The following is an 11116-nucleotide window of genomic DNA, read 5'->3' on the forward strand; positions in this document are numbered from 1 at the left end:
TATTATTATTATTATTATTATTATTATTATTATTATTATTATTATTATTATTATTATTATTATTATTATTATTATTATTATTATTATTATTATTATTATTATTATTATTATTATTATTATTATTATTATTATTATTATTACCAGAATTATGGTCGAGTTTATTAACACGTGCCACAAGCCTGGTGGGGCCCACACTCATTCGGAATATACTTAAGACCTGACTCTGAGACCAGGCCCATATGCACGCTTATTATCCAACAAGTACAAATGTTTGTAATAAAAAGATAAGGAAAAAAACAACTAAAACGATTAAAAAAATAATGTGTTGGTTTGGATGTGGATATCGTAATTGATTATAATATAAGTATTAGGAATAAGGTCCAAATATATTTACATTAAATAAGAGATTTTGCAAGAATTTATGTATTCCGATAGTTAGGTAATTAGTGTGTTTCCTCATCTCCTAAAATGTCAAAAGTTTGATTTATATGAGCGACAATTATTAGGAGATAATCACGCACCTTGAAAATAGATTAGTTCCTTACTCTTTAGTTAAGGATATATAAAAAACTCCTAAACTTGAATTGGCAGTGTAGAACAACTTCAAACAATCTATTGTAAGTATGTAAGAATCAACATCAAATAGAAAATTGAATTTTGATAACTAAATTGCATATAACCATATGGATTTTGTTTAAAGTATATAAGTTTAAATATTTAGATATAATGAAAATTTTAGATTATAATACTCAACATAGTTATAAAATTATTGGGTTTTATAATATAAGCTTTTATCTTAGTGGGGAAATCATGTCTTATTGACTTAGTCAATATCGTTGTACAGTATGAATGTGCAATTCAAATCCGGAAAGTATACTATGACCCTTTTCTTTTCTCCTCTCTGTCCCTTGAAAAAAACGCGTCCATAACATAGTGAAAAACAAATTTTATCCAATTGAAGAAAGAGGACGAGGGGAATATAATATATCTCACTATCAACTTTTTATTGTTACTATTAGATCATTTTATTTCTCAGTTCATTTCTTTATTATGTTGCTATTATCTAAAGGATTAAGATATTCACATAAAGGAATTTTGGAAGAAAAAACTGAAAAGAATGAATGCATAGACGTTGTCTTAATTGAAAAAGAAATGTCTCCTCGATGTCACAATGATAATACTATGCATCATTTCTAGCTTTCTCATTCTAATTCAAACTGGGTAAATCAATTATATTCTAAGAAGAAATTGAGTTTGTACATTTTAAGTGTTTTTTTCTACCACGCCTTTCATGTAGAAATAACATAAAAGTCTATAAGGTAAACTATAACATGATGAAAAGATGCATTCCAAAATGGCACCCTTTGATTTCATAACCAAAACTTAAAAAAAAAAGTGATTATGCAAAATTGCTTTTTCCTTTCAGCATGTGGAGCAAAGTGATGCTACCCTTTGATTTCATATAATCTGCAGGTAACTTCCTTGTGCCCTTATTCCCCTGCAAACCAGACAAAATGTAAAGCATTATGTGTTCACTCATGCTCCTAATTTTCAATCCCTTCTTAGGTTTATCGCAGGAAAATAAAGTATCTCTAAGTATAAGAAGATAAGTTATGTCATCCAGCCAATAAAAGTATGACATGTGTCATGTTTGATTATTAGCTACAAAATATTTTTAAAACTAATCAAAATAGTACGCATGTCGTACTTTTATGGCAGAAAGAAATAAGTTATTTTCTAATATGATAATAATATTTTATTCTCTTAACATAATTCTATAACAGTGTTGATATTAATTTAATTAACATCACCAAAACAAAAAGGAAAGGTCATCACCTTTAATTTCTCAGTCTCGTCAACGGGATCAAAGGTGAAATCCCTTGATAACAAGGATGAGGAGGGCATAAGTGTCCTGATTTCATCATACACATGCATCAATATTCTAATCAACAAGTGTTGAAGGAAAAAAAACTAGACATGGACAAGGTCAAAAACTGCTGGTTACTCTTACCTTTTCGGCTTTGGAGGTTTGCAAGAGGAAACACCACCTGAATCACCCACAATGTCACATGTTTTAGTAGAATAAACATCTTTTGTTGATGAAGGATCCAAAATTTCATTTTTGGTTATAGATGAAGAAACCGTCAATTCCTGAAAAGTGGATTAAACAAGAACAAACAAGAAAGCGTAAACAAATTTACACTTCTTTCCTCTTTCATTTCCATTTTCATCAAATGCAGATTCCAAATACAATGTCATCTTATCACAAACTCGATTATTATAATAAAACTTACCCAAATCACCAAGTGAAAATCAATTAAAAAGAAACCAAAATAGCACGGGCCAAGATTAACACAAGAAGAGTCAACTCACACGTAATATCTTGTTCACAGCCTCAACCTCTGATTTGGATGATGGAGTTAAAACTTCCCTAAATTATTACACCGAGCAGGAATTAAGGAACAAGCACATTAGTTCAAAAAAATTCTTAGTCAAAAGACAAGCATGAAGTACCAAACTTGGGTTCTAGTCAAAAGACTAACCCATTTGATTTCCTAGAATCTAATTGTGTACATGAAGCACCATGTGTAGGCTCTTCATCAGGCTGGTTGATTCTTGGTTCAGATGATTCCTGTACATGAAATATTTCCAGAAAAAAATGATAACCAAATATCATACATAATATTATTGCATTATGAAGCTAACAACATTTGAAGAAAAAAACTAGTTTATGATTCTTTCTAATGAAGCACAAAGCTAGTTATGTCAGTTCGCGGACTAGATGGGGAGCCTCTAGTGGTATAACCATATTAATTTAATCTACTGAAGCATAAATATACCCGCTAATAAAACAGGGCCATTAAGCTTATAGAATAGCTGGTTATTCAAAATAGCACATCTATACATTAAAAGTTGGAAAGTAAAACTCACATTGGGTATCTCACTCACAGCCTCAACCTCCAAAGCATTATGATGTGCTGGTTTTGACGCAGGGGCCTGAAGCTTCCTATATTAAATTTTAGTACAACAAGCATGATCCAAGAAACAACCAAATTAGTTCAAAACCAAGAGAGACAATCACAAATTGCACGGTTAAAATCAATGGTCATAAGACTCACCTGTCTGATTTTTCAGAATCCAGCTGTGCACAGGAAATGTCTAGTGTAGCCTCTTCATCTGATAGATCAAGTCTACTAGGCTTAGATGATGCCTGGGCATAAAACGTTTCCTGAAAAGAATGGATAACCGAATAACTAGCATTAAAATATTGCAATCTGAAGCTCGTACATACTTTGAAGACAAAATCAGGAGAACCTTTCTCATGAAATACACCCTTATAGCAAAGTTATATTAGTGCGCACAATAGATGGGAAGCCTCTAGTGGTATAACTGCTTTATTTTAATCTATCAAAGTCTAAATTTACATACTAACAAGGCAACAACTGAAACCCAACAGTAATTATATGACAGAAAAGTAGGAGTTATGACACAGATTAACCAATTAAATTGCCACTAGTTGTTAAGCCAACCTGACTTGGCTTAACTAAATACAATCATTCTGAAGTTCAGTTCATTATTGCACTAGCGGGATCTGAAATCAAGTAAGGCTCAGTTTATCCTCGAATAAACTAAAAAAATCCAAGCAGATTGACTCATGCTGTCATGCACTAACATAAATAGTAGTTACAACAAAATCACAAAGATATATTGCTTGTAGGAAAGTCAACAAACAACTAATTTCTATAGTTGACAACCTCGTTATCCATGATATGGTCTATAAATAATGGATAAAGTGACCTGACATCTCATATAGTCTATCGGCCTTTGATGAATATATTCATGATGAGTGGGCAGGTTAGTTCCATAAAAAACTGAATATTGTCTTCACTCTTCAGAACAGAAAGCATGATTCTAGGAAATATAGTAGACAACCTGTTGCTCCCAATTAGGCTCTTTGTCTTGTTCCACTGATGAACAGCTGTCACGTCTAGTAATACCATGTAATTGAGGAAGACTGGGAATAAAACCTAACAAGAAGTTGCATGAGTTAGAAATTCACTTAAGTGAGTATGAGCAAAATAATAGAGCAGAATTTGCTTAGAGGTTTATGTTTATAGGTGTCAACTGGGAAGAATAAAGCATATCCCAAACTATAATATAGCAATAAGAAACAAAACTAAACCATTTCAATCATACCTGCCTCATGACAAGTTAAATCATCATTGGTTTGATCATCTTTAGATTCAATTATCTGATTTACACATTTTACCAAAATTAGATCACATTTTAGAAGTAAAAAGGATAAAATTATAAATCTTGTATCCTATAGAAAGTGAGTTAACATCTTACCTGACAATTGTGGATGCTAGAGCTCTCACCATGTAGTTCAAAAGCATTAGGCACATCACTATGATCAGCTGTCACCTGACAATTCAAAGTGAAAATTTCAGACCATCAAAAGCAAATGAGTTGAAGGAAACTATATTTAGAATATCATAAAATATGATTGTCCCATACAGCAGGCTCAAATTTTAGCGTATTGTCATCACAATTGATCATGTTCAGAGCTGGGTCAACAACACCATCTGTTACCTTGACCTATAATAATATCCCAAATGCATCAAGGCACAGATAAAAAGTCAAAGTCATTTGCGTAAACAATATTCAAATATAGTTCTTACTTTTCCTTCTTCAGACCAAGTACAGCAGGCCTTAAACTCACTGAACTCTTTTTTCAGCACCAAATATTTTTTCTTTTCATATTCGATGCTCTCTTTGAGACTTTGAATTTCCATTTCTGCAGCCTGTTTATCAAAAAGTAATTAGCAATATGCAGATAGTTGATTTATCCACAAGAGTTAAAATCAATGGTCAATTTCAACACTTTTTCCTATTACCTTCAGTTTGGAATTGGATTGCTTTAAAACGCTCCATAAAGCTTTAGCAAAATTCCGCATGATGATATGGCTTCTCTCACTCTGGGTCTGGCTATCACACTCTGGTTTCAATGAAGCACAACTACTTGTGTCTAATTTGCATTCTGGGGAAGCATCTGTCACATAATCAAAATTGGGATGTTAGTTTGAGACGAAAGACAAAAAAATTAATAATAAAAATACTAGCCCAGTATCATGATACCAAAACTATAGCCACGGAACACAATGGAACACCTCAACATTGAATATTGGTACTCCATCTTGAAGGTCCAGGGTTAAAATCGGATTTATAACATGGGTGGGGATAGGATACCCTCTCTCCTGAAGCATTAATTTGAAAATTAATTAGATAAAGTTAGCACATTTACTACCTTTTTTGGAGGTGTTCACTTCTGCAACACTCTTCTCATCATTCTGAAAACAAGCAAAAAAACGACAAGATAAGTACACAAGCCAAATGAAGACATTTATTTTATCCCTTGAATCTAGGTTTAAAATGGTTCCGCCAATGCACATGTAAAACTGTTCAAAACATATAGATAAGATGATGAACCTTTTTATGATACTTAATTTCAATTTACAGGAGTAAGGCACACAAAAGCATTCAAGGTTACAACTATGGAATATCATCTATAGAGAACAAAAGTTTACCATATTTAATGATGAACACTCCATGTTGTGAACAACTTCTTAACTACTTTCAAACAAACGTGAAGTATGATAAACACAGATGGTTGCGATCTCACTTTATAAAACCAAGATAAGCTTCTATATGCGTAATGCTAATTTGGTAAACAAAAAGTATATCTCTAGTCTTTAAAAAGGGACCACCACCTTATGTTTTCGAATCCCAACTTTTTCATCCATTCTTCTCTCATTTCCAAAAAGAACAACTGATTACCTTCATTACATAAATTACAACACATACATTCATACTTTCCAAATAACAATGTCCTTATATCTTTGCTACACATCTCTGGCATTACAGCAGTCATTGTTATACAGCCAGTTAATTAAACCCCGCCTACTCTCGGATAGAAAAATAGTTCACGCTTAGAGAATTTAAAAGATAAGAGGCCAATGTTTATGCCATGTTCCATATAAAAGAATGTTAGGGAATCTACTTATTGTGAAATTCGACAAAGTTTTCCTTATCGTTTAATACATCATTTAACATAGTTAAGCTTTGGCATATGTGCATCGCAAAATGTGTGCAGATGTATCCGTTGCATGTTCCATAAAAAAATGCTGATGCAATCTACTTATAGTTTCATAAATCATTTAATATAGTTATGCTTTAGCATATCTGCAACAGAAAATATGTGCAAAATATTTCAATGCAATTTTGCAACTAAAAGAAGAATTACTTCTATTTTTTTCAAACAAGGAGGCAAACTAGGAAGTGAAAGAACCTGCACAGTATGTTCACCACTACCAAATCTCATCCTCTTCAAATGTTCTGATGCAGGTGTGGGTTTTGCAAAATCCATTGCAGATGATGCTGGGTAATGCCTTTTTTTGGAGACCATATTTGTTGGTTCAACTTCATTGTACCTAACAAAAAGAACAGAGATATTTGTAAACTAATCTGAGATATATATAAAATTCAAATGAGATTATGAGATGAAAATGAAGAGTTTCACTTGATTTGCATGTAAGGAGAAGCCTGTCTCAGAAGGTAAGAAGTATCTAGATAATCATCATCTGCTGACTTGGCGGTTAGAATCTATGAACACAACAAAAATAAAGGTCAACAACACAAGGAATACCCAATATTAATACGTTTGAAGAAAATACAACAACATCCAAGCCTTAGTACCACTAGGTTGGGCCGGCTAAATGGATCAAATGGCACTAGGATGCTCTGTCAGAAATGATGTTCATTTATAATAGAAAATATTGATCTCTAAATCTTTCCTACTCGCTTCGCCTATGAAATTGAATTTCTTCCATCCTCTACCTCTAGAAATTGGACTACCCTCTATTTGGTCTACTCCCCTTATTGAGGCTTCTAACGGTCTCCTTCACACATGTCCAAACCACCTAAGACATGATTCTACAATCTTTTCTACAATAGAAGGTATGCCAACACTCTCTTAAAGCATTCTTTCATAATCCTATCTTGTCTAGGGTGTCTACAAATCCAATGCAACATTCTCATCAAGTGTCCAACAATACATCTCATATGACATTGTGGGTTTTTTAGTTGTGCGGTAAAGTTTTCCTTAAGCTTGAGCGACACTTTTCTATCACATACGACACATACTATGCCATGTCATCCACCTTGTTAAAAAGATATGACGCATAATGCTCTATCATAAATCATTGGAAAATATAAATTTATATTGGAAGGCATATGATTGCCATGGCAAGAAAGCCCATATTACAAGATATAACTAATTCAGCTTAGAGAAAACTAAATTTAAAAGTAATATCTACATACCAGTGACATGCGTTTCTTTCCTTCCAAATATTCTCGAAGGTACCTAGTTAGCTGTGATTGGGACAAACAAATAATATTTGTAATATTTTCCTATTTCAAAGTTATCCTCTACAATTAAAATTAAAACCAATCAAAAGCCACTAAAATACTAAATTAATAAAAACATTACCAAAGAGTTCTGGAAGTGCTTCTGCAAGGGCTTTTTGGGATTTTTTTGATGCTCCAATAAGGACTGAGAGAGAAATAAATCAACCACACTATACACGGAATATGGGTTGGGGGTGGGGGGTAAAGTGGAAGAGAAAAATATATTCAAAATTTTCCAAATGATGGTAAAACTAATTAAACTTTAGCTACCAAAAAACCAAAAGCGCATTGAGTCCGGTTCATAATTTGAAGTATAGGGTACATACTCTCAAGCATAATCCAAACACCATTAATGTGTTGTTGATGAAATTGCTTTCAACCAATCTTGTCCCCTGCAAAATTGCACAGAAAAGTTGGAATGGAGATAAAAGCAAAAATAATTATAAGTACCACACCTCATTTCACTAGGTGTGCCTGCTACATGAATCAATCAACCCCATTGGGATTGTACTAAACGCAGTATATGAGATTCAGTATATAATTAGATCCTGGAGATGGATATGTGTGTGTTTTACAATAGACAACCAAGAAGGGAACTGATCTCACATCTATGATATATTGTTTCTGATTCCCTCCTAAAGTTAAAAACAGCACAAAGCTTAATAATAATTAATATTTGCTCCTAACAGTTTGGAGGGATGAGTATACCTGATTCCCTGTTCTCTTCTCTCTTTCAGCTCCAGCAAGGTCAATGATAGTCAAAACAGCACCAGACTTAGGATTGACCACACCATTACATTTTTTGGGAATGTGACGAATGTTAATGATACACTGTGATCGGCTACAAATACAAGAAAAATCATACAATAAGCATAAAATGGTAGATTGTATAATATTTGATATTACATAAAACTGATCAAAAGTCGCCATTTCCATTTTAAACATGTAAACACTCCAATAACAAAATTATTGGATTAGCAACCAGTATCTACCATAAATATTTGGCTGCACTTAGTGGTTAATATTTTTCTTTTTCTTGTTTTGTTTTCTTTACATTTTTGGGTGAGAGCAAACTTCTTTAATTGGGATACCAACAAAGACATAGCATCCAGTCCTAGAGCAGAACATTAGTCTGCAATGCATGCTACACCAACCATTAAGAATTGTCAGAAATATTTCAACTGTGGATAGACCACATAGTCCTACACTCCTACTTGGCCCATTGCCTCAGTGCCAGAGAGTAGAGATAACCTCAAATGAAAGAACCCACTACATTGTATAAACAACCTTTCTATATATAAAAGAATTTGAAGTTTTCCACTGAAAAAAATGCTTAGCCAACAACAAATAAATTATCTTTTGAGGGAAGGTAGAAACAATAAAAATCCATGTGTTACATTCTACCTTGACTGACTGTTAGTGTTTGTCATTGCAGTAGCACGTTTTAGCACTGATTGGGATATCAGAGATTCTGCCTCCTCAACATTAGAGATGACAACCTGTTTCACAGTCACGTAATTGCAATAAATATAAAAGAAAATGATTATTATCATCCATATCACTCATATCTACGGTAATAAAAAACATTTCACATTGAACAAATGTAGCTATAAACCTGTTGCAGGCCTTTTACACTTGATTGTTGCATGCTTAGTTCACCACCATCTCGTAATAAATCCAATAGTTTCTCTGATTTACCTCGTTCAGTATATATCTCAAATACGGACATATGAAAGGATCTGTGAGAAGGACAAGAGAACTAAGTTACAATTTTATTCAATCAAACAACATTAAAGTTGAATAACAGCCATTGTAAGTAATTTTCCAAAGCTTGACAGTATAGTAGTATACTGTCATGTTTGTGTTCATACTAAGGTAGCATACGATATACAGATAGAACATAATCTCTCCCTTTTTAATGCTTCTATCATGTAAACCAAACATAGAACAAAGTTCACATGTTCTAGAATGTCCCATTCTAGCATGTCTACGGAACACTATAAGACAAAAGTTTGACTAACTGGACATTGACTGTTTCTGTAGCTTATATACTATTAGCATTTTTTATCTACAGATGCAAATAATTAAATGACAGTTGAATTACAAGTTTTACTAATTTTCCTATGCTTGCCGCTATGCTGTCATATTTGTGTTGACATTCATTGTTTGCCATTCAGGCAAAATGGAACAGCATGTCTTGTCCTGTTCTCAGTAGAATCAAAATGTCTAACTTCTTAGTACTTCTTTCAAGTTATGTTTTTATTATAAAATGAGCCAAATACATAAGAATACTTGAACTAACTGAATACCAAATGCTTGCACAGCTTATATACTACAATTAGAATTTATCTTCGAATGATTTGAAATGCATAAGAATTAGAATACCTTGATGCTTTGTTGCCATGAGGTTGGGTGCCCTTGAAGATATGACGGAGCGCAAGAGATACCATTCCAGGATCCCTTGAGCTCCCGAACACCGTATGAGTCTTCCCAGATCCACTTGGCCCCAATGCAGCCAACATTTCACTTTTGCCATCAAGAAAATTTTCCACTATAGGTTTCACCATTTTCTCATACACCTCAACCTGAAATTCTCATAAGTTCACAAATATAATATTATCAGCTATCAAAACCCTATATTTATAAAATGAGAGAATACAGTTCATTCCACTGTTGCCACTGAGAAAATCTTCCACCAAAGCTTTCACAATGCGTTTCAAAATTGAATTTCCATGTAAAATCACAAATATCAAATTCTCAGCAATTGAAACATATAATCCTAGTAATAAAATGATAGAAAATCGTTCATTCCACAATTGCCCGTAAGAAAATCTTCCACTATCGGTTTCCATTTTCTCATGCAACTCAAACTGAATTTTCAATGTAAACTCACGAATATCACATTCTCAACAATTAAAGCCTAACATTAAAAATACAAGAGAAATTATTGTACATTACCTGAGTTGAATCTGAATTAAAAACTTGAGAGAAACCTCCATAAGTCTCTGATTTCGTTCGCTTTGACTCTTGCAAATCCAAAGGAGTCGACAACGTCACCGAATGCGAATCGTTAACCGTTAAGCACGAATTCGAGCTCCTCTTATTCTTCAAAACTTTAGCCCCTCCGGTTACGTTTTTCTTTGTCTGAGGCCACACACTCTTAGCTTTCACTTTCGGAGCCTGAGAAGGCGAGAGAATTGGTCTGATCCTTAGGAACACTTTTATTTTACGATCTGCTTCTGGTTCAGGAAGAGATGTTAGGGTTTGTGGTGTTTCTTCAGCCAAAACGTCGTCGTTGGGAAACGGTGGAATTTCACTGAGGTTGAAGGTTTGTGGAGTAGCTAGGGGAGTTGCGCGAGCTCTACGGGGAGGGTTACGGCGAATGGTGACGGTGTTAGGACACGGTGGTGAATTGTTCATTTCCATTGGTGATGATCTTGCTCCGGTGAGAATGGAGAATTGGCGGAAAAAGATGAATGTTTTTGAATTGAAAAACGAAAAGAAAAAGTATTGGTTAATGGGCTTCAGATTTCTGATTAGGTTCTTAAGGCCCATTCCTTCCCTCGCTATTTTTTCTTAGTGAATATAAACCGGGCCTTTGAGATAATGATGGGCTCACTTATATTATCTATCATTCATATTTGATTAC

General features: G+C 33.7%; 1 protein-coding gene across 5 annotated transcripts; it reads right to left on the bottom strand.

Moving 5' to 3' along the window:
- On the bottom strand, positions 1170-10946 carry LOC109343970 (kinesin-like protein KIN-6). Of its 5 annotated transcripts, none has more exons than XM_019582517.1 (24): positions 10426-10946; positions 9853-10052; positions 9083-9206; positions 8872-8966; positions 8176-8308; positions 7794-7859; positions 7550-7612; positions 7381-7431; positions 6581-6663; positions 6350-6491; positions 5309-5351; positions 4899-5053; positions 4683-4805; positions 4519-4599; positions 4351-4425; positions 4198-4252; positions 3934-4028; positions 3120-3229; positions 2950-3007; positions 2544-2632; positions 2374-2431; positions 2012-2151; positions 1837-1912; positions 1171-1498 (listed from the first exon to the last, which is right to left on the bottom strand). In XM_019582517.1, exons 1-24 carry the CDS (start codon positions 10891-10893, stop codon positions 1400-1402), a joined length of 2682 nt encoding a protein of 893 aa, XP_019438062.1. In that variant the 5' UTR covers positions 10894-10946; the 3' UTR covers positions 1171-1399. The 5 variants fall into 5 exon arrangements, with proteins under 5 accessions (XP_019438064.1, XP_019438062.1, XP_019438061.1 ...); XM_019582516.1 differs by having other exon boundaries at positions 1172-1498; positions 2932-3007; positions 3120-3211; XM_019582515.1 differs by having other exon boundaries at positions 1172-1498; positions 2932-3007.

This window comes from Lupinus angustifolius, chromosome LG03, assembly GCF_001865875.1.
Source record: "Lupinus angustifolius cultivar Tanjil chromosome LG03, LupAngTanjil_v1.0, whole genome shotgun sequence".
NCBI classification, from domain to species: Eukaryota; Viridiplantae; Streptophyta; class Magnoliopsida; order Fabales; family Fabaceae; genus Lupinus; species Lupinus angustifolius.